Source organism: Scyliorhinus canicula, chromosome 21 (genome assembly GCF_902713615.1).
Source record: "Scyliorhinus canicula chromosome 21, sScyCan1.1, whole genome shotgun sequence".
Taxonomy (NCBI): Eukaryota; Metazoa; Chordata; class Chondrichthyes; order Carcharhiniformes; family Scyliorhinidae; genus Scyliorhinus; species Scyliorhinus canicula.
The window spans coordinates 35,279,699-35,306,747 of record NC_052166.1 but is presented as its reverse complement, the minus strand read 5'-3'; the positions used below and the strand labels follow the sequence as shown (position 1 = coordinate 35,306,747).

The following is a 27,049-nucleotide window of genomic DNA, read 5'->3' as shown; positions in this document are numbered from 1 at the left end:
AAAAAGAATAGAGGCATGGACTATTTTCTAAACGGTGACAAAATTCATAATGCTAAAGTGCAAAGGGACTTGGGAGTCCTAGTCCAGGATTCTCTAAAGGTAAACTTGCAGGTTGAGTCCGTAATTAAGAAAGCAAATGTAATGTTGTCATTTATCTCAAGAGGCTTGGAATATAAAAGCAGGGATGTACTTCTGAGGCTTTATAAAGCACTAGTTAGGCCCCATTTAGAATACTGTGAGCAATTGTGGGCCCCATACCTCAGGAAGGACATACTGGCACTGGAGCGGGTCCAGCAGAGATTCACACGGATGATCCCAGGAATGGTAGGCCTAACATACGATGAACGTCTGAGGATAGTGGGATTATATTCATTGGAGTTTAGGAGGTTGAGGGGAGATCTAATAGAAACGTACAAGATAATGAATGGCTTGGATAGGATGGACGTAGGGAAGTTGTTTCCATTAGCAGGGGAGACTAGGACGCGGGGGCACAGCCTTAGAATAAAAGGGAGTCACTTTAGAACAGAGATGAGGAGAAATTTCTTCAGCCAGAGAGTGGTAGGTCTGTGGAATTCATTGCCACAGAGGGCAGTGGAGGCCGGGACATTGAGTGTCTTTAAGACAGAAATTGATAAATTCTTGATTTCTCGAGGAATTAAGGGCTATGGGGAGAGAGCGGGTAAATGGAGTTGAAATCAACCATGATTGAATGGTGGAGTGGACTCGATGGGCCGAATGGCCTTACTTCCACTCCTATGTCTTATGGTCTTATGGTCTTACATTTTTTGTCATTTTTAATGGAAGGAGTTATACTACTTCTTTCGCTCACGTATTCAATAAATAGTAGGAGCACTGCAGAAGAGTCAGTTCTCATATCAGACATACACACACACACGCATACAGACAAGCAACCGAAATAAGACACACACACACACACACACTGTCTCGTCACATACAATCACTCTCTCTCACATGTACCCTCTCGCCTCTGCGCACCCGCTCACCTCTTTCCTGCCCAGGCCTGCGCTCCCCCTTGGCTACGATCTACCTCACCCGATGTTGTGCTCCACCATCTGGTCATCTTCGTTCGCTGCCTTTCCTGTGGCTTTCAGTGTTGAATTATTTCCAGCTCATCCAGTTGGAGACTGGTTTTTAGTGCATTGTGGAAGTACTGGATGAGTACTGTGGAAGGCCTGGATGAGTACTGCGGAAGTCAGTTTTGGAAATGCCAAGTTAGAGGAACCTAAATTAGCAGTTTAATCTGAAGAACCCAAGACCGTACTCACTTCTTGGCATGTGCCTCGCAATTCTGAAAAGGTTTATTTCAAAATATTGGCTAATTAAAAATAAACAACTTGAATGTGGCATTAATTCAAAGAGTAGTCAATGTTTGTTATTAATATTTAACATTACAATTTTTCCTTGTATTATTTGGTATTGTTTTGAGCTCAGAATGTAGCTGGCTGGGAACTTCAATGTTTGTCAGCAAGAGTGGCTTGGCAATGGTGGTGGACAATGAAACAACTAATGAAAGAAAGAGGCTTTATGAACATGCTTGTCCTCAATGGCAGAGCTAACAGGTGAATGCAAAAGACGAGCATGAAGCATTTGCAGCCATCCTCAGCCAGAAGAGTCGTGTGGATCATCCATCTCAACGTCCTTCTCAGTTCCCACTATTACAGAAACCGGTCTTCAGTCAATTCGATTCACTTCATGTGATGTGAAGAAACAGCTGATTTCATATGGATACAACAAAAGCTATGAACCCTGATAACTCCCTGGTGCTAAAGACTTATGTTCCAGAACAAGCTGTGCTTTTAATCGAGCTGTTCCGGTACAGCTTCCAACAAAGTGGAAAATTATCCAGGTGTATCCTGACCACAAAAATTAGGACAAATGCAATCTGTCAATTGCTGCCCTGTTAGTCTACTCTCAATCAACAGCAAAGAAATGGAAAGTTTTGTCAACAGTGTTATTAGGCGGCACCTACTCAGCAATGACCTGCTCAGCAATAAGCTGCTCACTGAAACTCAGTTTGGTTTCTGCTCAGACCACAAAGACCCAGACTTCAGTACAGCCTTGGTCCAAACATGGACGTATGAGCTGAATGCCAGAGGTGAGGTGAGAGTAACTGCTCTTGACACCAAGGCAGCATTTGACAGAGTGTGGCATTAAAGAATCCTTGATGTTCGTTAATGATTGCACAGAGTTCAGTGCCATTTGCACCTCTTCAGATATTGCGTGCAGCAAGACCTGGGCAATATTCAAGTTTGGGCGGATAAGTGGCAAGTAACATTTGCACTACACAAGTGCCGGCAATGATCATCTCCAACAAGAGAGAATATGACCATCTCCCCTTGACAGAGGTTAACAGGCAGAAAACCGAGTAGAGAGAAATGGGTCATTCTCGAGTGGCCTAATTCTGCTCCTATGTCTTATGATCTTATAGTGTTGCAAGGTGTGACTAGTGGAGTACCATAAGGATCAGTGCTTGGACCCCAGCTATTCACAATACAGAGCAATGAATTGGATGTGGGGACCAAATGTAATATTTCCATGTTTTCTGATGACACAAAGCTTGGTGAGAATGTGAGTCTTGCAAAGGGGCATCAAGGCGATTTGTACAGACTGAGTGAGTGGCAAGATGGAATTTAATGTTAAAAAATGTGAAGCTATCGACTTTGGTAGGAAAAGCAGAAATGCAGATTATTTCTTAAATGGGAAGAGATTGGGAAATGGGTGCTCTTGTTCATTAGTCACTGAAAGTTAACGTGCAGCTGCAGCAAGCAATTAGGAAAGCAAATGGTATGTTAACCTTTATCAAGGTGTTTTGAGGGTAGCAGTGAGGAAATCTTGCTGAAGTTGTATAGAGCCTTGGTGAGACCACATCTGGAGTATTATGTTCCGTTTTGTTTCCTGACCGAAGGAAAGATATACTGACCCCAGAGGGAGTACAGCAAAGGTTCACCAGGCTAATCCTGGAATGACAGTTTTATCATATGAGGAGAGATTGAGCGTCTGGGCCAGTATTCTGTGGTGTTTAGAAGAATGAGAGTGGACCAAATCAAAATGTATAGTATGTTTGCAGGCTCTATGAGGTGGATCCAGGAAGGATGAGGATGTTTTTCAGTCAGAGGGTGGTGACTGTGGACGTCTAGCTCAAGAGGGCAGTGGATGCTCAGTTTCTGAATATGTTCAAGACAAGAGGTCCATAGGAACACACAAATAGCCCATTCAGCTCATCGAGCCTGCTCAGTCATTCAGTACAATCATGGCTGATCATAGATTTCTGGGACCCAATGGCATCAGGGGTATGTGAATAGTGTGGGATGATGAAGGGGAAGATCAGCCATGATCTAGTTGAATGGTGGTGCTGACTCAAGAAGCTGAATGCCCTACTCCATTCCCATGTTCCTATTTAATGGCATTACCTTGCTAAATTGCCCATTGTCAACATCCCAGGGGTTAACATTAACCAGAAGCTTAACTGAACCAGCTAAATTACTTAATGTGGCTGAAAGAACAGGTCAGAGACTGGATATTCTGTAATGAGTGACTTGCCCCATGTCTCCCCAAAACATGTCCAATGCTCACAAGGGATACGCCAGTGGTGCAATATAGCTCACTAAGGCTCCTTTCAAACCCAAAAACTCTTCCATCTAGAAGAACGAGAGAAGTAGCTGCATGGGAACATCACCATCTGCAGGTTCCTCTCCAAGTCACGTACCATTCTGACTTGGAACTATACAACTGTTCGTTAACTGTTGCTGATTCAAAAATCTCTCTCCCTAAGAGCAATGTGGGCGTACCTACACTAAATAACTAGCAGTTCGAGAAGGCAGCTCATCACCATCTTCTCGAGGGCAATTTGGGATGGGCAATAAATGTTGGCCTAGCCAGGAAGCCCACATCCTATCAAAAGAAAAAGCAACATCTCTACTTGTCTGGATGAGTGCTGCTCCAACACTCGAGAAGATCAACCCCATCCAGGACCGAGTAGCCTGCTTGATCAGAACCCTGTCCACCACCTTAAACATTCACTTTCTCCACCAGGAATGGATAATGGCAGCAGTGTGTATAATCTGCAAGATTCACTACAGCAACACACCAAAGTTTCTTAGGCAGCGCCTTCCAAACCCACAGCTACTCCCATCTAGAAGGGCATCAGGTACCTGGGAATGCAAACACCTCCAATTCACATCACCCTGACATGGAAATATGCCACTGTTCCTTCAATGTCTTTGAGTCAAAATCTTGAAAACCACTGTCTAACAGCACTGAATATATCTTCATCTTGTGGGCTGCAATGGTTAAAGAGGGTGGCTCACCACCACACTCTCGAGGGTAATTGGAGATGGGCATTAAACGCTGGTCTTGCCAGTCACATCCACATCTCAGGAAATAATTTTTTTTTAAACGATGTTCTTCTCAGTTGCTGTTTGCTTTTGGCAACTTATTGCTTACTATTCTGCCAAAGATTTGAGAAAGCATACATTGCTTTACTATGATTATTGTAAATGAAAAATATATTTGTTGACAATGTATCCATTATTGGAATGTTAAATAACGTGAGCTTTTTCTAGGTCTTTAGCAACGCACAGTACCATTATAATCATGAGGTATTGTTTGTTTTGACAGTGAAAGGTACACTGTTTTATGAACTGCACAGGATTGGTACCGATGCAGAGCACTTTTCTTAATTATTACCAATAAAATGCTATGGGAAATTTTAGTCTATTTTTAACTAACGTGTGTTTTAATCCAGAAACCTAGAAGACCAAATCTGAATAAGCGAGGGCCACCAGTTTTACAGAAGAGATTGTCGAAGCAAGAAAATGCAGAGGAACCTAAAATTGTTCAGAAAGAAAATGAAGCTGGAACTATATCCAACGACAAGGAGGAGGAGGAAAAAGACAATATGATCAGGTATTCGATGAATGATACCCTACTATCACTTGTGGCTTTATCAATGTCCTTCAAGGTGCATGACAACCATTGAGTCCAGTGGATTGGCTGGATTGCTACATCATGATGTCCAGGCTGTTCTATGAAGCAGTAGAAATATTGTTTCTTCCAAACTTGTTTTACTTTCATGTCTTTAGCCAGCAGGGCAGTAGCTGCTATCTCTTACCATTAATAACTCAAAACTTTACGATTTTACCGTGCCCTATCCTCAGGGCTTCATTACCTCAATTCGAATGCAACTGTTTCATCTCCACTAGACGAAAGCTGCTTTCTGTGGTTTGGGTTTTCCTCTCTGATACAAAATCTTTAGTTTGCATTTAACGGCACTCTGCTGTGCTTATAAAATCCAAGCTCTTCTAAAACATCGAACATCTGAGGAAGCCCATCTAATGCTTCCCTCCGGGGCACACCTCATTTGGTTGCTGAAGCTGTGGAACAAAATTATTTTTAAATAATCTTTACTAGTGTCACAAGTAGACTTACATTAACACTGCAATGAAGTTACTGTGAAAAATCTCGTAATCGCCTGTTCGGGTACAGAGAAGGAGAATTCAGAGTGTCCAATTAACCTAACAGCAAATCTTTCGGGACTTGTGGGAGGAAAGTGGAGGAAACCCACGCAGACACAGGGAGAACATGCAGACAGTGACTCAAGCGAGAATCGAACCTCGGACCCTGGCGTGTGAAGCACGTGCTTCCATGCTACCGTGCCTTCAGGTGCAACTTTCTTGGATCAGATATTGAGCCTTGACTATTGTTGTTTCCCTCTTCTGCCCCAGCCTGTATATGTCTGTGTTTTTCTCATGACAGCCATATATAATCGATTTTCCCTCCTTTTCTATAACTCTTTCCCCCCCCCCCCCCCCCCCTCTATTCTCAACCCTCTCCATGCTGGCTCTCCCTTTCCCCTTGCAGCCACAGACTAAGCTGAATTCTGCAGGATATCTAGGTTTTAGACACAAATTCATATTCGTCTTGTTTAGTGCTGTTAGTAATTCTGTCTGTTTTCACTGGCAAAATCAAAATAACTGAATTTGGCTGTGAAAGAAATTGAATAAATCTGCTGCAAAAAGTTAATCGGATACATGTTTCAGTCACTTTGATATAGGGCCTATTTATTTCACCAGATATAGCCTTTGAATTTTTATTGAATTGGTGGACCTATAATGCCATGAATGCATAAAATCGAGAGACCAGCTCAGTGTTGTTGCTATCTTTGATTTTGTACGGAACGTTAAGCATTCAGCACTCGACTGACATCTTAATTGCAGAATTTGCTGGTGACATAATAAGTAACCAGCTATTGTACTTTGCTGTCAGGCCAAGGTCAGGCTGACATTGAATAACATACTTGATGGGCCATGTGATCTTTTTCTGTTCACTATTTTGAATTGCTCTATTAGGCAAAAACTCCCCCCAACCGCTCTTTATTTTATATATCTGTTTTTAAGATATGGGTGACATGGTAGCCCAGTGGTTAGCAGATTTGCTTTACAGTTCCAGGGTCCGAAGTTCGATTCCCGGCTTGGGTCATTGTCTGTGCGGAGTCTGCACGTTCTCCCTGTGTCTGCGTGGGTTTCCTCCGGGTGCTCCGGTTTCCTCCCACAGTCCAAAGATGTGCAGTTTAGGTGAATTGGACATGCTAAATTGCCCTTCGTATCCAAAAAGGTTGGGTGGGGTGGAGGTGTGGACTTGGGTGGGGTGCTCTTTCCAAGGGCTGGTGCAGACTAGATGGGCCGAATGGCCTCCACTGTAAGGGCCTGTTCTTGTATCGTCCTGTTCTTTGTTCAAACAAATTGATGGGCTTTTCGAGGCTGATCTCCAGCATTTGCAGCACGTTCAACTATAATTTTTATTAAACAGAAAGTTGGCAAGAGCATCCAAGTGCAAATCCATAAAAGGTGGGTGAACTTGGCTTCACTGTTCTTTCCACTTTTTGAAGGCACACTCCTTGATCCCCACTGAGCCTACAATCTCCTACTTTAGTATATTCCTCCTGTTCTACTATATTCCATACTGTTATGTCATAATCTGGAAGTCCTCATCTCCATTTGCTTTGCTCTACAATACTAAGATGTTTAAAGTTCAGCCATAGTGCCTCACCTAATCACTAATCTCCGATTTATTTTGTTCTTTATCTTCTACTTTTTTCAACCTTGTCCTACATTCTGGGCCTGACTGTTCAATTTTTTAAAAAAAAATGTAATGATTGGAACTATTTTGGGATTTTGATAGTTATGAAATTATGAATTTTTCAACTGCATCTACCATCACTGCATCTGTGGCTGGAAGCTTGATGTATAATGTCAGCTCGGGGTTACAATATGTTCTTCCTCCACATCGAAAGGGGCTGTGAGATACTTGATTTCCTTCTATTCATTCCGACTAAACGTGATTTCTCTGGGCTTTAAAGAACCGGTGTTATTTTGATCAGTTGATCAGACTATTTTTAAAAACTGCCATAGGTTTTAGTGGAAAAAAAAAATCTGGCTACAACTGGATTTCATCCGAGAGGTAATTTAAAAATAAATAAATAAATGAACAATTGGAGGAAAGTGCAGCCCTTGTTCTTTAAACAATGTTAATAACATTTTAAAGATGACCAAAGAAAGGTTTCAATAGGAGAAAATATGCTAGGTAATTCCAAATAATTTTTCCTCTTAATGTAAATTGTAGCTTTTCTGTATTGGGCTTCATTAGTGTTGGCCCCCAATTAACTAAATTGGCTCCAAAGGACATTGGGGAACATGAATGTTTTGACTTCGCCATATTATTGAAGCAACTGAATGAAAGTAAAGGCATGATTTTGAGAGAGAATTTGGGAACTCTGAAGACAGGGCAGCACGGTAGAATAGTGGTTACTTCACAGCTCCAGGGTTCCCAGGTTCGATTCTCGGCTTGGGTCACTGTCTGTGTGGAGTTTGCACGTTCTCCCCGTGTGTGCGTGGGTTTCTTCCGGGTGCTCTGGTTTCCTCCTACAGTCCAAAGATATGCGGGTTAGGTGGATTGGCCATGCTAAATTGCCCTTAGTATCCAAAAGGTTAATTGGGGTTACTGGGTTAAGGGGATGGGGTGGTGGAGTAGTTGTGTGCTTGAGTGGGGTGCTCTTTCCAAGGGCCGGTGCAGACTCGATGGGCTGAATGGCCTCCTTCTGCACTATAAATTCTATGACTCACTGCCAAAACAAGTTAATGGTATGCAGATTAATGAGCTACTACATCAAAGCTTTTCTCCAGAGAGTACAGTCTATTCAATAATTCAAAACAAATCGGGGGACTCAATTTGAGCTGAGCAACATAAAATAACATAGTGGAATGACATCTTAGTGCCTAAAGTGTTAATTATCGCAATTTAAATAGAAGAAGTGATGAAGAACAGACTGTCGTCTTTATAAATTGGCCTCAGTGGAATTGACTGTTGCCTCGCTCACTGCATTGAAATTTGTTCAGGATGCAGTTTAGTTTTCTATTTCATAGTTCCCTGTCCTTTCTCTAGCTACTGTCTTTTTTTTTGTAGATCACAACTTCTTGCTGTTCCATGTGCTCTTGCAGGATATTCCACACCCGTTCAGCGATACCTTGGCATAAGGAAGGCAACATGTTTGTAGTTGCAGAAATAGCTATGCCCCCCCCCCCCCTCCCCCAGGGGTGGGGTGCTGGAAATCAATCCAGTGGTATCCAAATCACCGAGACGCTGTGACCACTAAAACACATACCACTGAACTGCAAATCTGAGAAACTGATCTCGAAAAATTTGATAAGACGGTCAGCTAAGATCACAGATTTGACGTTTTAACAATCTGAATTACAATCAAAGTTGCCATTGATTGAATAATCAACAGTAAAACAACAATTAAGTGAATAGCACTTAATCTGCTCCCTCTGCAATAATGACACTGCTTTTGAGTTTCGTTCTCCGTGTTCCCTGTTCAACCCACCCTTCGACTCCAACTTTGGCTGCTTGCATATCAACCTTGCTCTCTCTCTCCACTCTCGCATGGAAGCCTTCTATCCATAACTATAATTTCTTTGCTTGCAGTTGGCGTGGAATGAAGATTGAACCTGAACAGGTTACTCCAGCGTTACCCGATACAAAAAAAGAGGAGCCAGTGCCTAATGAAAATGCAAGCCTCAAAGAACCAGGTAGCATGCCCCTATAAGGTATACTTGTACTGGCAGTCAAAGCCTCTCATTCTAATGTGGTTATAATCACCAATTTAATGAGCAGCAAGAGGCATCTGAGGATTTGAGGGCAGTAGGTCATTTCGAAGGATAGTACTATTTTCCAAGCTTTGGTTCAACATCATTGGTCATGTCTACTTGGATGTATTTTCTGCCGAGTAGATTTCAATTTGAATATCTCCAGACCCCCCTGGATAAATTTGGAATCCTTGGAAGTTGAACTGGCTACAAAATAAAGTGTCTGACACTGAGATATTCACCAGCTAATTCATCTGAATTAATCTTCTTGGGAATCTGGCTGTTATGGAGGTTTGAAAGCTGTATTCTGCTGTGACGTGTACACTTGATTTCTTTTTGTATAACAGTAGCTAAGGACACTTTTTCTGAGCTGGCGTATTTCCAATGATGTTCACCACTTATGTATCCCTATCACCCTTTCAACACCAGTGCCCTCAACTCACTGCAGGTAAAACTACAGGTCTGCTAGTGATTTCCTCGGTTAAAATAACTGGTATTTTTAGTATTTCTTTCCTCTTTTGTCATCTCATTTTCTAGAAAATTAGCACTTGATTTTCCTCTCTAGCTGTTGTATATCAAGTGGACTATGCTCATACCATCTCCACTAGATAGTCATTTCCTGCTGTGTCATCCATGTCCAGCCAACATAGTGCCAGGGAGGTAATTTTCTGATTGCTAATTTGAGCATTAGTAACATTATTAATTTGACATCACTGCATTTCACAATTTGCATTGTTGAAAGTTAGCTACCTGAGCTCCATGCAGCTGCAGTATCACAATGTTACCGGCTACTTAGAAAAGCTAACTCACTTGGGATTCACATGCAAAGTCATTGAGCTATTTGCTGCTATCCAAAAGCAGCATATTCTTTCAGCATTAGCAGATAGCATTCAACCGTGACCTCATCAAACATCCACTCTTTGGCCAAGGTTTGTTTTTGTTTGGTTGGTTTTCTACGGCACTGCATGTAGGGAGTGAACACCAGGGCACTTTTCAGCTCGAGCAAAGTTAGAAGGCAGGAAATTAATTCAAGCAAGCGAAGAGAGAAAGAGATGATGGGGAGGATGGGATAGGGCTTGGGGACTGAAAGTAGTTTTTGGGAGTTGGGGGTGGGAAGAGGAGGGAACTATAAAGGACATAAGAAAGCGAACAGGATGCTTAGTGTCCAATAGCTTAAATTGGGTTATGGGGATAGGTTGGGACGCTAGGTAGTGTGCTCTTTCAGAGGATCGGTGCAGACTCGTTGGGCCGAATAGCCTCCTACACTGGAGCGATTCTATAAAAGGTTGAGAACATGGGTGATCATAGAAAAAGTTAACTGGGTATGGGATGATCGGGGAATGATGGGAAGCAGCAGGAAAATGGGAATGAGTTGGACGGTAAGAATGGGAGGAATAGTCAGGAGAATGAGGCAAAGCTGTAGTCCTCTGGAGGGGAGAAGGGAAGCAAAAGAATAGAGTAAAAGGCTGAGGGTGAGAGGAAAGATAGGAAGTCAAATGCGAAAGAAAGGGAAATGAGATGGAGGCAAATGGGTGAATCCTGCCTCTGCGATGGGGTGAGGAAGTTTTCAGATGACTTCATAGCATTGAGGAGGTGAAATTTCTTTAAAGCAAAATAGGCTACCTTGCTGTTGCTGAAGTAAGTCGATGAGTTCACATTGCAGTTTGCAGGTTACGTTGCTGATTGCAAGTGCTTTTTAGCTCAATATTTAACTTAATCATTCTTTATGAATTAAGCATTTTACATGCATTAAGGAGCTCTGTTTTAAAACCTCAAACGCATTTTTAGTTACTCTTCCATGTTTCCAAAGCTGGGTTCCTTGTTACCTAACTTTGTCACGTATTGTTATGTATATAGCACCACCTAATTGTCCAGTACCTTTGAAATGTTGCAGCACGCATCATTTTAATTGTATAATGAATAAAGCCATGTTGGTCACCACCAAGATTGAGAAGAGCTGGGATAAATCAGGCAGTAGGTGACTAGGAAAGGGCACTGTGGACAGCAAGTATGTTGCATTCAATCCATTATCACACTTTAATCAGAAAAGATCCTATTCTAGTCTGCAGGCTTCTGATAGCACGCCACTCATAAACGTGACGAATTACAACATTCAGTTGCTTCTTAAAAGTCATTAGGATTGTTTCTTGCATTTCCTGCACGCCTATTTCGCACATTGATCACTCTTGTGTATGAGGCAGAACGTCTGACGTCAGTCTTAAATTTACATTTCACTAGTTTGCTTTTATGCTCCTTTAACCAATCAATATTCTCCAATTCCTTTTTTCCATTCTCTTCTATACATATGCATCAAGTGCCTCTTTCTAAGTTGTAAAAACATAAGTATCGTCATTCTTTCATCTTTGACACTAGGGGTCAGCATTTATTGCTCCTCTTTTCAATATTTTATAGCTGTACCTTTTCCCTCATTGCTCTGTGATTAGAACTGATCAGAATGCTCTTAGGTGTGGTCTCATCATAGCGCTGTACAGTATGTAACAACTTCTGATGTCTATTCTGCTGTTTTCTCTATTTAAGGAGAGGACTTCCATTTATATAGCATCTTTCACGACCTCAGGGTATTCCAAGCACTTTACAGCCAATGAACTACTTTGCAATGGTTACTGTTTTAAGGTAGGGAAACACGGTGGCTTGTTTGAGTATAGTACAATCCCACAAACAGCTTTAAGATCAAATCATGCTTTTACTGGTTTTGGTTGCGTGATAAAATTTAACCAGGGCACCAGGGAGAATTTTGCAGCTTTCTTTTAAATAGGGCCACAAGAGCTTTTGCATCCACCTGAGAAAATAGATATTTAAATTTGGATACCTCTATTAAGAAATTATGCTGCCCACAGTTCAGCACTCCCTTGACACTACACTCAATAAAGTGTTTGGATTTCTGAAATGGCACTTGAACCCATCTGACTTGGATAGGAATGCAACTCACTAAGCCAAGGCTGACTTCTTATTCAATATTGTGTGTTGATTTTATTTGCTGCTTGTTTGAACATGTTGAGGGTTTAAATCTACTTAAACTCCCAGGAAACTTTTGACTTTATTCTTTGTTATTCCAATACAATTCAGGAAGCGCACACAGTACCAAAGTTTTTCTTTCGATGTGGCGTAATTTGGCTATGTGATAAATTTATGTTCAGTAAATATTGTGCCTTGCGCAATTTACATTGCCGCCTACTATTTCACTGATGCTTTTGCATCAGACTGCACTTGAAACATATAATTGGCTGTCAAGTATTTTGAGCTGTTCTGTGGTTGTAAAGAGTGCTATTCAAATGTCCTTCTTTAGTCTGGTATCATCTGCAACCGTGACCATATGATTAGGGAAAAGGAAAGACCCCCAACTACTAATTACCACTTAGTTACTCCAGAGTTTGTGTGTGGTCACCAAGCGAGAAACAGGACTGAACTCTGTCTAAAAGGTCTGCTTGCCTTTAAAGTTGAGGTATTGGAAACCTGCCAACACAAGTCAAAACCGTTCCTAACGAGAACCAGTAGAGGTGGGGAGCAAAATAGCCAGGGGGATCAGGTGGAAGAGTGAACTGGGCCATTTTGAAACTCTGCTTTTTCAAGGATAACGCTAAGTTTTAAAAAAAATCTTCAATCTGCAGATAAGCCGTAGCACATCAGAACCCATTCCTGCTGCAGCATCTTCTTGAAGTTGGTTTTGTTCTCTTACAGGAGCTCTGAATGACCGACAGATTGCAGTGATCGAAGCATTCCAGCATGCATGGAAGGGATATAAACAGTATGCCTGGGGTCACGATGAGCTGAAGCCCATTTCTAAGACTTACAGTGAATGGTTTGGCCTAGGACTGACTCTTGTTGACGCCTTGGACACAATGTGGATTCTGGGACAGCATGAAGGTGAAGTCATTGATTTGTGTAACAGAAATATCATGATTTTCCATTGACATTTATGTATCTATGGCAGTAAGCTTTAAAAAAGCTGAAGAAATCAAGATCTTTCTCATTGATAAGCAGTGGTTCTTTATTATTGCGTCGTATTTGCGCTTTCTAAATTTAGAAAATTGGAGTTGTCAGGGTTTGTACTGTTTGCTCATTTCAAGGAATTCCCATAAGACTGAGGGTTAAGTAGAGTGCTGAGGCACCAAAACAAGGAGTTTTTCTTTCACCTGGCTATTATACCTTGGAGCATTTAATAATAATTTGTTGGTGTATTTGCTAAATTTTCCTTTTCTTTAGCACTGATCTGCCTCATTTCATCATAGAAACAGCCTTTAAATGAATTAATTTGTGTTTTAGGTCAAAGAGAAAACATTTGACAATTGATTTTTTTTTTTAACGGATCAGTTGAACGTTCTATACTGCGGAAAGTTACCTGTGATATCAAGTCATTACATTTCTAAATTCTCTTTAAAAGTGTATGTAGCTAACTTATTATTTTGTACATTTAGAATTTGAGGAAGCCAAGAAGTGGGTGGTTGATGAACTGAACCTTGGTAAAAAAGTGGATGTGAATTTGTTCGAGACGACAATTCGTATTCTGGGTGGATTACTTAGCGTATACAATCTGACTGGAGACCAGGTCTTCCTCGAAAAAGCAGTAAGGATTTTTCTTTTACTGTAATTGAGCTCATTTGTAGTTATTTAATGTCTGATGTTAAAGAAATTGCTGATACAAAATAGTAATAGCCTGAACAAGTGCCATTCCTATCTCCTTATTTTTCTGAATATATGTAACATGTCAAAGCTGCAGGTTAATTATTTTGTTTAAAGCAATTCAGCACAATGTGGTGAAAATGGCCTCAGTAATCCACTTGTCAAAGAATCTGACGTTTACATTAGGATGGATTGACCTCCAGTGTTGACTATCAGGTGGGCACATGTTTTACATGCCATATAGTTAGAACAATCTGCTGCTTGTACTCTCATTAAGAGCTGGGGCTGGTTTAGCTCACTGGGCTAAATCGCTGGCTTTTAAAGCAGGCCAGCAGCACGGTTCGATTCCCGTACCAGCCTCCCGGGACAGGTGCCTTGAATGTGGCGACTAGGGGCTTTTCACAGTAGCTTCATTGAAGCCTACTCGTGACAATAAGCGATTTTCATTTTTCATTTCAAGAGAAGGTTATATGTCTGGTATATCAGCATAATGTGCAGGGTCTTGACTCTTAAAAAAGAACAATGTTCACGATTATGGGGAGAACTGAGAATGGCACTAATTGCTTATTCACCGAGTCGGTGCAGACAGGATGGGCTGAATGGCCTCCGACAATTCTGTGATTATTTACTGTTTTGTGAATTGGATCCCAATTTTCTAAGTAATATGCTTTGAAAATTGTGACCGTATTTATGATTCTTCTTGACAGATAGTCAAAGTGGAACCTGTGAGTTTCCCTCCTTCCTCAGTAACCTGTGTACAGTAGTCCCCCTATATAACGCGGGTGTTGGGGTCCAAGACAGCCACCCCCGTTGCATCCGAGCCGCGGATATCGACGATGGGGTTTTAAATTTATTTTAAAATCTATGCATGCGCTTCCCATTGTGAGTCTACGGGGGGGCGGCTCACACAGCCTTACCTTTGAAACTGACATGCAGCGCAGGGTGCAAGCGCGTGCGGCAGATGGGGTGCAGACAGCAAGACCTTGTAAGTTCCTGGTAAGTTTCTGTGGGTTGTTTTAATTAGATCCACGATGGGGGTTTTAAATGTATTTAAAAATCTATGCATGCGCTTCCCCGTCAGACAGGTCAGACCCCCGTAGACTCACAATGGGAAGCGCATGCATAGATTTTTAAGAAATTTAAAACCCCCATCGTGGATCTAATTAAAACAACCCACAGAAACTTACCAGGAACTTACAAGGTCTTGCTGTCTGCACCCCATCTGCCGCACGCGCTTGCACCCTGCGCTGCATGTCAGTTTCAAAGGCAAGGCTGTGTGAGCTGCTCCTCTCTCACTGAATCTCAGTGTGAGAGGAGCAGCCCGCAGTGTCAATTTCAGCCGGCAGTGTCAATTTCAGCGGCCGGCTCACTTTAATCTGGAGAGGGAAGCTGACAGTTGGGGTCCATAAGCCCCCCCCGCCATATATCGCGAACCACGGTATTGCGGAGCGCGGTATAACGGGGGACTACTGTATTACTGAACCATTTGGACCTAAGGGCTCAGTGTTGATTTTCATTTTGAACTGAGTTAGTTAATCTTCTTGGAAGTGTCTGTTGAAGTGTTATATTTTGATGAGTTGGATGGAGTAGGTAGAATTAACCATGGTTCATAAGAACATAAGAACTAGGAGCAGGAGTAGGCCATCTGGCCCCTCGAGCCTGCTCCGCCATTCAATTAGATCATGGCTGATCTTTTGTGGACTCAGCTCCACTTTCCGGCCCGAACACCATAACCCTTAATCCCTTTATTCTTCAAAAAACTATCTATCTTTACCTTAAAAACATGTAATGAAGGAGCCTCAACTGCTTCACTGGGCAAGGAATTCCATAGATTCACAACCCTTTGGGTGAAGAAGTTCCTCCTAAACTCAGTCCTAAATCTACTTCCCCTTATTTTGAGGCTATGTCCCCTAGTTCTGCTGTCAGCCGCCAGTGGAAACAACCTGCCCGCATCTGTCCTATCTATTCCCTTCATAATTTTAAATGTTTCTATAAGATCCCCCCCTCATCCTTCTAAATTCCAACGAGTACAGTCCCAGTCTACTCAACCTCTCCTCATAATCCAACCCCTTCAGCTCTGGGATTAACCTAGTGAATCTCCTCTGCACACCCTCCAGTGCCAGTACGTCCTTTCTCAAGTAAGGAGACCAAAACTGAACACAATACTCCAGGTGTGGCCGCACTAACACCTTATGCAATTGCAACATAACCTCCCTAGTCTTAAACTCCATCCCTCTAGCAATGAAGGACAAAATTCCATTTGCCTTCTTAATCACCTGTTGCACTAGTAAACCAACCTTCTGTGACTCATGCACTAGCACACCCAAGTCTCTCTGAACAGCGGCATGCTTTAATATTTTATCGTTTAAATAATAATCCCGTTTGCTGTTATTCCTACCAAAATGGATAACCTCACATTTGTCAACATTGTATTCCATCTGCCAGACCCTAGCCCATTCACTTAACCTATCCAAATCCCTCTGCAGACTTCCAGTATCCTCTGCACTTTTCACTTTACCACTCATCTTAGTGTCATCTGCAAACTTGGACACATTGCCCTTGGTCCCCAACTCCAAATCATCTATGTAAATTGTGAACAATTGTGGGCCCAACACGATCCCTGAGGGACACCACTAGCTACTGATTGCCAACCAGAGAAACACCCATTTATCCCAACTCTTTGCTTTCTATTAATTAACCAATCCTCTATCCATGCTACTACTTTACCCTTAATGCCATGCATCTTTATCTTATGCAGCAACCTTTTGTGTGGCACCTTGTCAAAGGCTTTCTGGAAATCCAGATATACCACATCCATCGGCTCCCCGTTATCTACTGCACTGGTAATGTCCTCAACAAATTACACTAAATTAGTTAGGCATGACCTGCCTTTAACGAACCCATGCTGCGTCTGCCCAACGGGACAATTTTTATCCAGATGCCTCGCAATTTCTTCCTTGATGATAGATTCCAGCATCTTCCCTACTACCGAAGTTAAGCTCACTGGCCTATAATTTCCTGCTTTCTGCCTACCTCCTTTTTTAAACAGTGGCGCCACGTTTGCTAATTTCCAATCCACCAGGACCACCCCAGAGTCTAGTGAATTTTGGTAAATTATCACTAGTGCATCTGCAATTTCCCTAGCCATCTCTTTAAGCACTCTGGGATGCATTCCATCAGGGCCAGGAGACTTGTCTACCTTTAGCCCCATTAGCTTGCCCATCACTCCCTCCTTAGTGATAACAATCCTCTCAAGGTCCTCACCTGTCATAGCCTCATTTCTATCAGTCACTGGCATGTTATTTGTGTCTTCCACTGTGAAGACCGACCCAAAAAACCTGCTCAGTTCCTCAGCCATTTCCTCATTTCCCATTATTAAAACTCCCTTCTCATCCGCTAAAGGACCAATATTTACCTTAGCCACTCTTTTTTGTCTTATATATTTGTAAAAACTTTTACTCTCTGTTTTTATATTCTGAGCAAGTTTACTCTCCTACTCCATCTTACTCTTCTTTATAGCTTTTTTAGTAGCTTTCTGTTGCCCCCTAAAGATTTCCCAGTCCTCTAATCTCCCAGCAATCTTTGCCACTTTATATGCTTTTTCCTTCAATTTGATACTCTCCCTTATTTCCTTAGATATCCACGGTTGATTTTCCCTCTTTCTTCCGTCCTTCATTGCCCTCTAACTCTTCTGAAAAGTATACTTTTGTGTTGACAGCAAGTAGAGAACTCTTGGGCACTTGAAATACTAGGTCTATTTTTATCAGAGCTGAAAAGGCTCAGAAGAGATTTAATTGAGAATGCCTTTGAAGAGTTCTGTTGGGGAAGGCTTTTCTCTGGGTCGGGGTCAGTAACAAGTGTAAGCGTCCTTCCTGTTTATTTGCTTTCTTCCTGTTTCTTTTATGTTATTTTTTTATTTTGGTCTCTGGACCCATAATCGGAATGTGCCTTTCAGCACATTCAAGGTTGAAGCAGGACACTGTTTCCAGGTTTTGTTTTTAGCCAGACTCCTCGGAACCGAGTGGATCTTAGGAACCAGGGGCGGGATTCTCCCCTACCTGGTGGGGCGGGGGGTCCCGGTGTAGTGGAGTGGCGCCAACCACTCCGGCGTTGGGCCTCCCCAAAGGTGCGGAATTCTCCGCGCCTTTAGGGGGCAAGCCCTCACATTCAGGGGCTAGGCCCGTGCCAGAGCGGTTGGCACCACACCGACTGGTGCCCAAACCGGCTCCAACGGCCTTTGACGCCCGCCGCCCGGTGCCAGGGGTGGCCGAAAGGCCTTCACCGGTTCGCGCATGCGCCGGTGTGTCAGCTGCCGCTGACGTCACCACCGGCGCATGCGTGCTGGGGGATTCTCTTCCGCCTCCGCCATGGTGGAGGCCGTGGCGGCGGTTGAAGAAAAAGAGTGCCCCCACAGCACTGGCCTGCCCGCCGATCGGTGGGCCCCGATCGCGGCCTGGCCACCGTGGGGGCACCCCACGGGGTCCGATCGCCCCATGCTCGCACCGCCGATCCTGCCGCCACCAGAGGTGGTTCAAACCACGGCGGCGGGAGAGGCCTCCCAGCGGCGGGACTTCGGCCCATCGCGGGCCGGAGAATCGCCGCGGGGGGCACGCCGATCAGTGTGGTGCCATTCCCGCCCCTGCCAATTCCCGGGTGGCGGAGAATTTTTGCCACGGCAGGGGCGGGATTTTCGGCGGCCCCGGGCGATTCTCCGACCCTGCGGGGGGTCAGAGAATTTCACCCCAGGTTTGGAGGGAGTCAGGTGGATTGGTTGGCTGACAACTGGTGGTTTGCTGTGTGTGTGTAATATGTGTGAGAGCAAGGGGTAGTTAGGAAGGGTTAGGTACGTTTTGGCGCGGCCGTTTTGGCGGCAGCCGTTTTGGCGCCGGACGTTTTGGCCATAATAACATTTCTTTATTTGTAAATTAGCCTCAGTTGAGTTGGCTGCTGGTGCGGGTCCGCTGTCACAAGTGTTTCGGTCTATCACCATCTTTTTATATATTTTTTAACTAAATCAATTCGCATACCCATATGATGGCTGAGGAAGTAGCAACGAAACGTGGTAAAGAAAAATTTGTTCATAACGGATTCCTTTACGTCTTTGACAAAACAAGCAAAGGTGACAGTGAAGTGAAATTTTGGCGTTGTGAGCAAAAAAACCGGTGCAAAGCACGGCTCCATACTAAAGCTGCAAACGTGGTGAGGCAGCTGAACAGCCATTCGCATGATGCTTCTGCAAGTAGAGGTTGCACTCGTAAAAACTAAAATAAAAAAGAGAGCACAGGAAACCCTTGAGGCACCGACTGTAGTTGTTAATGAATGTTTGACAGACATATCGCAAGCTAGTTTACCAGCCATTCCTAATATATCTGCTTTGAGGAGAATGATAAGCAGAAAGCGTAATCATGTATTGAACGCCCCCACCAATCCAAGTGATTTACAACAATTGATTGTGCCAGAATGCTACAGGATATATGTCCCTCAACCAGGAGTGGAAGAAAATTTTTTACTTTGTGATACCGGACCAGGTCACGACCGGATATTAATCTTCGTAAGACAGAGCTGGCTACAGCACTTATTGACATCTGATATGTGGTTTGCAGATAGCACATTCAGTATTGCTCCCAGCCTCTTTTCTCATATTTATGTAATTATGGTAAAAAAACACAGAGGAGTTACTCCTACGGTTTATGCTCTTTTGCCCAACAAGCAACGCACAACATATGCGAGAATGTTCGCATTATTGAAAGAAATCGAACCCAACTTGAAACCCAGTTCAATCGTCTGTGATTATGAACAAGCTGCGCACAGTGCTATGAAAGACATATTCCCTGATGTTCAAATAAAAGGATGTTTTATTCATTTCGCTCAAAATATGCAAAAACATCTAGCTAGTATGGGGTTCCGTAGTTTGTATAACACTGATCCAGATTTCGCGTTAAAAGCTAAAATGATTATTGCCATTGCCTTTGTACCTTTGAACAAAATCGATGAATATCTGGATGCTTTAGCGACCCAACTGCCGCAAGAACTTCAAGATTGACTCAACTGGTTTGAAGATACATATGTTGGTCGTCTGAACAGACGAGGAAATGGTAGACGAACACCTTTATTTTGCCCTGAGATTTGGAACCTTTATCAGAGAACATTAAACGGGGAAGACCGCACAAACAATAATGCGGAGGCAGCCCACCGTCGATTGAAATACGAACTTGGCATGCATCATCCCACCATATGGAAACTAATTGATGGCCTGCGTAAAGTACAGAAAGGTAGAGATGCATATTATGAAAGGTTACTAGCCGGCCATGAACCGCCACAAAAACTAAAAAAGTATAGAGATGCAGATAAAAGAATACGTGAAACTGTTCTTAAATTTGAAAACATGGATGCTATCGAGTACTTGAGGAGCTTTGCTCATAATTGAACTAAATGAACTAAACTAAATGAACTAATTTAAGGTTTTTAACTAAATGAACTAATTTAAGGTTTTTAATTTACAATAAAGTTAGTTTAAAAACTTTTTAAAGCTCATCTTTTAATTTACAGTTTTAAGCTTGCTTTTAAGTCCTTCCTTCGAATGATACTTAATCTTGCAACAATTTACTAGCCACAAAAACGAAAAAAATTTCTGTCGTCTGCGCCCAAACGGCCGCGCCAACTTGGCTGCGCAAATTGTCCCATGGCACCCAAACGGCTGCGTCCAAACGGCCGCGCCCAATTGTCCCATACCGAGTTAGGAAGGGGGAGGGGGAGTTGGAAAAGGCATATTAGATAGTTATGTTTTCTGTCCATTTAATTATAGTACTGTACATAATAAAAGAGTACTGTTTTAAAGTTACAAACCTGGTGAAGTGGTTTACTGGGATCAACCAAGGACCACGGGTATTTTAAAATCTAATTTTACTTGTGTTGTAAATCTGGATCAAGTGGGGCTAGAATTGGCCAGGGTGTCATGACATGAGGGATCATCAGTATGAATTAGTAACTGAGAGGACAAAGGGAGAGTTTGGAAAAATATTTGGAATGTTTTGCCATTGAGAAAATAGGCTTGATATTTGAAGTAGAGGAAAGCGCTTGGGGAGTGGAATTAGTATAGGGATCTCCCGCAAAGAGCCATCAGAGAGAGCATGAGCCAAATAGCCGCTGTCTAGGCTGTAAGATTACTTTTTGATGCTGTTTCTAGGCTCAAGCATGAGGAATAATCATTTGGACAAGGTGACAAACGCCTGCTAAGAGAATTAATATTCCAACAAAAATGGATGCCTTTATGAGGGGAGGGAATAACGAGAAAACATCCTGAATATTACTGTAACATTATCTTTTATGTTGAAATGATCACTGATTTTTCCTAGTTTGCATTTCTTCTGTAGCTAAGAAGCGACTGACTTTGGATGCAGTGGTTTATTTGTGCTCAATTGCAATTATCACACTCTGCCACTATCTAGTAGTTTCAGCAATACGACTATGAAATAGTGTTTAACAAATTTCACCAAGTATCATTGTTCCAAAGGCTCATGAGTTAATTCATCAGAGGCCGATTTTTGTGACTATTGCAACCAGCTATCTAATATGCTGTTTTTCATTTTTGTCAACTTAGATTTGTACTTCATAATTAGGGTATTTGCCACAAAGTACCACACAACAGTTTTTTTTGGCAATTCCTTGTCATAGGATCATTATTCGCCTCAGTGAATTAATTTAAGTCACCTTGAGAGTAGGTGAAAACGCCCATCTGTATTTTTTTATGGCTACAGCAAGCTGTTGTTGAGTCTGTTCCCATCATTAGTCCATGAGATCTAAACAATACAGATTTAAAGCATTCCTGCTGAAATTGCGCTCAGCATTGTTTCTATTTTTAAAAATGTTTTTATTCCAAATTTTTCATTTTTTTACAAAACACTACAAAAAAGAAAATAATGCAAAGAAGAGAACTAAGCAATATATCAACAAAAAACACTTAACCCTCTATCCGGCTAAAAAATGTAACAAAACAAAATGGAGCATCCTCCCCTAACAAATAACGTAAAAACAACCCACCCTTCTCTCTCCCCCCCCCCCCCCCCCGAGTTGTTGCTGCTGCTGACCTCTACCTATCGTTCCGTGAGAAAGTCAAGGAACGGTTGCCACCGCCCAGAGAACCCCTGCAGAGACCCTCGCAAGGCAAACTTTATCTTCTCCAACCTGAGAAACCCCGCCATGTCACTGACCTAAGCCTCCACACTTGGGGGATTTGCGCCCCTCCACATTAACAAGAGCCTTCTCCGGGCTACCAAGGAGGCAAAGGCCAGAACTCCGGCCTCTTTCGACTCCTGCACTCCCAGATCATCCAATACCCCAAATATCGCTATCCTCCAGCTCGGTTTTACACGAGTGTCCAAGACCTTGGACATAACCTTTGTGAAGCCCTTCCAAAATTCCGTAAGCGCCGGGCACGCCCAGAACATATGAGCATGATTAGCTGGGCTCCCTGAACACCTCACACACCTGTCTTCTACCCCAAAAAACTTACTCATTCTCTCCCCTGTCATATGCGCCCGATGCACCACTTTTTTAAAAAAAAAAAAAATTTTTTTTAATTGAAAAATGTTGAATTTATACAACAACATCGAACCATAATAAAATACCAACAATAACAATGATGATAGCAATCATAAACATTCGCCCCTCCTCAATGAACAACACAACATATTAACAACAACTTAAATTAACACAATGTTAAGTTACATAACCGTAGAGAAAAAAAAATAGAAACTATAATAAGGAACCCCCCCCCCCCCCCCCCCCCCCCCCCCGGGTTGCTGCTGCTATTGACCAAGATACCTATCTTTGAGCCAGGAAGTCCAGAAAAGGCTGCCACCGTTTATAGAACCCTTGTATTGATCCTCTCAGGGCAAATTTGACCCTCTTCAATTTTATAAATCCCACCATGTCACTGATCCAGGTCTCCACACTTGGGGGCCTCGCATCCTTCCACTGCAGCAAGATCCTCCGCCGGGCTACTAGGGACGCAAAGGCCAAGACACCTTCCTCTTTCGCCTCCTGCACTCCCTGCTCCACCGCAACTCCAAAAATTGCGAGTCCCCACCCTGGTTTGACCCTGGATCCAACCACCCTCGACACCGTCTCCGCCACTCCCAGAATCCTTCCAGTGCCGGGCATGCCCAGAACATATGGGCATGATTCGCCGGACTCCCCGAACACCTGGTGCACCTGTCCTCACCCCCAAAGAACCTATTCATCCTAATCCCGGATATGTGGGCCCGGTGCAGCACCTTGAATTGGATGAGACTAAGCCTTGCACATGAAGAGGAAGAGTTGACTCTCTCCAAGGCATCCGCCCAAGTCCCGTCCTCTATCTGCTCCCCAAGTTCCCCCTCCCATTTAGCCTTCAGCTCCTCCACTGACGACTCCTCCACCTCCTGCATTACCTTATAAATGTCAGACACCTTCCCCTCTCCGACCCACACTCCCGAAAGCACTCTGTCCATCGCCCCCCTCGAGGGCAGCAAAGGGAACTCCTCTACCTGTCGCCTAGCAAACGCCTTTACCTGCAAGTATCTGAACATGTTCCCTTGGGGGAGCCCAAATTTATCTTCCAGTTCCCCCAGGCCCGCAAACCTCCCGCCAATAAACAGGTCCCTCAATTTACTGATGCCCACCCTTTGCCACCCCCTAAATCCCCCATCATTGTTCCCCGGGATGAACCGATGATTTCCACCCAATGGAGCCTCCATCGAGCCCCCTGTTTCCCCCCTATGCCGTCTCCACTGTCCCCAGATTCTTAGGGTCGCCGCCACCACCGGGCTCGTGGTATACCTCTTAGGAGAGAGCGGCAACGGCGCTGTTGTCAAGGCACCCAGGCTCGTACCTCTACATGACGCCATCTCCATTCTTTTCCACCCCCCCCCCCCCCCCCCCCCAGCACCCATTTGCGCACCATTGACACATTGGCCGCCCAATAGTGCCCCAAAAGGTTGGGCAGCGCCGGCCCTCCTCTATCCCTCCCTCGCTCCAGGAAAACCCTCTTCACTCTCAGAGTCCCATGTGCCCACACAAAGCTCAAAATACTGCTAGTCACTCTCCTAAAGAAGGCCCTGGGGATGAAGATGGGCAGGCACTGAAAGAGGAACAAGAACCTCGGAAGCACCGTCATTTTGACGGACTGCACCCTCCCCGCCAACGACAATGGCAGCATGTCCCACCTCTTGAACAACTCCTCCATCTGATCCACAAGCCTGGTGAAATTATGCTTGTGAAGAGTCCCCCAGTCCCTGGCCACCTGCACCCCCAGGTACCTAAAACTCTCCCCTGCCCTCCTAAGCGGGAGCCTACCAATTCCTTCCTCCTGGTCTCCAGGGTGCACCACAAATACCTCACTCTTGCCTAAATTTAGTTTATAGCCTGAAAAGGTCCCAAACTCAGCTAGCAGCTCCATCACCCCTGGCATTCCTCCCACCGGGTCCGCCACATACAGTAACAGGTCATCGGCATACAACGACACCCTATGTTCCTCTCCACCTCGTACCAGACCTCTCCACCTCCCTGAATCCCTCAACGCCATCGCCAACGGCTCGATTTCCGATGCACCACTTTAAACTGAATCAGGCTACGCCTGGCGCAAAATGAGGAGAAATTGACCCTGCCCAGGGTGTCAGCCCACAGGCCCTCATCCAGCTCCTCGCCCAGCTCTCCTCCCACTTGCCCTTCAGCTCTTCCACCGAGATCTCCTCCGCCTCCTGCAGCTCCTGGTATATTTCCGATATCTTGCCATCCCCAACCCACACGCCCGAGACCACCCTATCCTGTATCCTCTCAGCAGGCAGCCGTGGGAATTCCCACACCTGCTTTTTCACGAAAGCCCGAACCTGCATGTACCTAAAGGTATTCCCCGGGGGTAACCCAAATTTCTCTTCCAGCGCCCTCTGACTGGCAAAGGTCCCATCGATAAACAAGTCCCCCATCCTTTTGATTCCCGCCGTATGCTAGCTTAGGAACCCACTATCTGGAACGAACCTATGATTGTTCTGTATCGGGGTCCAAACTCAGGAGCCTACGCACATTCGTATTTAGCTGCCTGCCCTGCACAAACCCCGTCTGATCCTCACGAATCACTCCCGGGACACAATCCTCAATCCTAGTGGCCAGGATCTTGGCCAACAGTGTGGCATCCACATTAAGAAGCAAAATCGGCCTATAGGAGTCGCATTGCAACGGGTCCTTATCACGCTTGAGGATAAGCGCGATCAAAGCCTGCGACATCGTCGGGGGAAGGATTCCCTTTTCCTTAGTTTCGTTAAAGGTTCTCAGCAACACTGGGCCCAACAGCTCCGAGAACTTCCTGTAGAACTCAATGGGGAATGCATCCGGCCCCGGGGCCTTGCCCGCCTGCATACTCCCCAACCCCTTAACTAGCTCCTCCATCCCAATCGGAGCCCCCAATCCCTCTAACCGCCCTTCCTCCACCTTTGGAAACCTAACTTGGTCCAGGGACTGTCGCATCTTCCCCCCCCCCCCTCCCCCCAGGGGTTCTGACTTGTACTATTCGCCATAAAAGTCCTTAAATACCTTGTTTATTTTAGCTGGACTCTGCACCGTGTTCCCCCTCCTATCCCTAATTCCCCCAATCTCCTGAGCCGCCTCCCTCTTCCGCAGCTGATGTGCCAACTCCCCATACTCATACACTGGTCCCTGTAGCTTCCTCAACTGGACCTCAGCCTTCCCCGTGGTTAGCAAGTCAAACTCCGTTTGGAGGCTCCGGCGCTCCTTCAACAGCCGCTCCTCAGGGGATTCCGCATATCTCCTATCCACCCTCCGTATCTCCCCCACCAATCTCTCCCTCTCCATCCTGTGGGCCCTGATTGAGATTAACTCACCCCTGACCACCGCCTTCAGCGCCTCCCAGACCACACTCACCGACACCTCCCCATTATCATTGGCCTCCACATATCTTTGGATGCAGCCCCGGACCCGCCCACAGACCTCCTCCCCTGCCTGTAGTCCCACGTCCATTCGCCACAACAGGCACTGACCTCTCTCCTCCCCCATCTTCAGGTCCACCCTGTGTGGGGCATGGTCCGAGATCGCAATAGCTGAATACTCCACCCCCTCCACTCTCTGGATTAGTACCCTGCTTACCACGAAAAAATCTATCTGTGAGTAATCCTTGTGTACATAGGACTAGAAGGAAAACTCCCTCGCCATTGGCCTAGAAAATCTCCACGGATCCACTCCCCCCCCCCCCCCCCCTCCCCCAATCTGGTCCATGAACCCCTTCAGGACCTTAGCCGCTGCCGGTCACTTACCCGATCTCGATCTAGACCGATCCAGTGTCGGGTCCAGAACCATATTGAAGTCCCCCCCCCCCCCCCCATTATCAAACTACCTGCCTCCAGATCCGGGATCCGACTCAACATCCGCTTCATGAACCCTGCATCGACCCAGTTTGGGGCATACACATTCACCAGCACCACCTGGGCCCCCTGCAGCCCACCACACCATAACATATCGACCCCCTTTATCTGCCACAATACCCCCCACCTCAAATGCCACCCGCTCACTCACCAGGATTGCGACCCCCCTGTTTTTTGCATCCAGCCCTGAGTGAAAAACCTGTCCCACCCATCCCTTCCTCAGCCTAGTTTGATCCGCTATCTTCAGGTGTGTTTCCTGTAGCATGACTACATCTGCCTTCAGCCACTTTAAGTGCGAAAACACCCGGGCCATCTTGACCGGCCCATTCAAGCCTCTCACGTTCCACGTGATCAGCCGGATCGGGGGGCTACCTCTGCCGACTAGCCATCTCCTTTTTTTAGGCTAGCCACGAGTCCGCGTCTCCCGCACTCTCCAGCCCCCCAGGCAGAGGCTCCCCACCTCGACTCTCCCTCTTACCGTCAATTCCCCCTCCCCTTCCCCGGCCAAGCAACTGCTTAACCCCCCTACTCCCCCCCCCCCCCCCCCCCCCCCATTGCACTCCCGTAAGTCAGCTGACTCATGCTGACCCCGGCCGCTCTTGCCTCTGCCTCCAATCGCCTTTTGGATTTCCCATCCAGATCACCTGCCCTCCCCCCACCAAAGTGGGGTAGTGAAAGTCCCCCCCCCCCGCCTCCCTGCACCCCATATAAACCAACGTGGACATCGAACACAGTACCCCCCACCACGCTTAACGTACCGTCCCCACTATTTTACGGGAAAAAGCCACGCTCCCTGCCTGGGCCGACCCCGCCCCCTGTGGCGCAGTTCCT

General features: G+C 44.9%; 1 protein-coding gene across 3 annotated transcripts in view; it reads left to right on the top strand.

The window, feature by feature from the left end:
- man1b1b (mannosidase, alpha, class 1B, member 1b) overlaps nt 1-27,049 on the top strand; it is a 74,185-nt gene that overhangs the window by 22,707 nt on the left and 24,429 nt on the right. For all 3 annotated transcript variants that reach the window (XM_038782511.1, XM_038782513.1, XM_038782512.1), the window contains exons 5-8: nt 4,766-4,926; nt 9,004-9,107; nt 12,864-13,049; nt 13,601-13,749. In XM_038782511.1, coding sequence (XP_038638439.1) covers nt 4,766-4,926; nt 9,004-9,107; nt 12,864-13,049; nt 13,601-13,749 — 600 coding nt within the window. The remainder of the gene's footprint in view (nt 1-4,765; nt 4,927-9,003; nt 9,108-12,863; nt 13,050-13,600; nt 13,750-27,049) is intronic.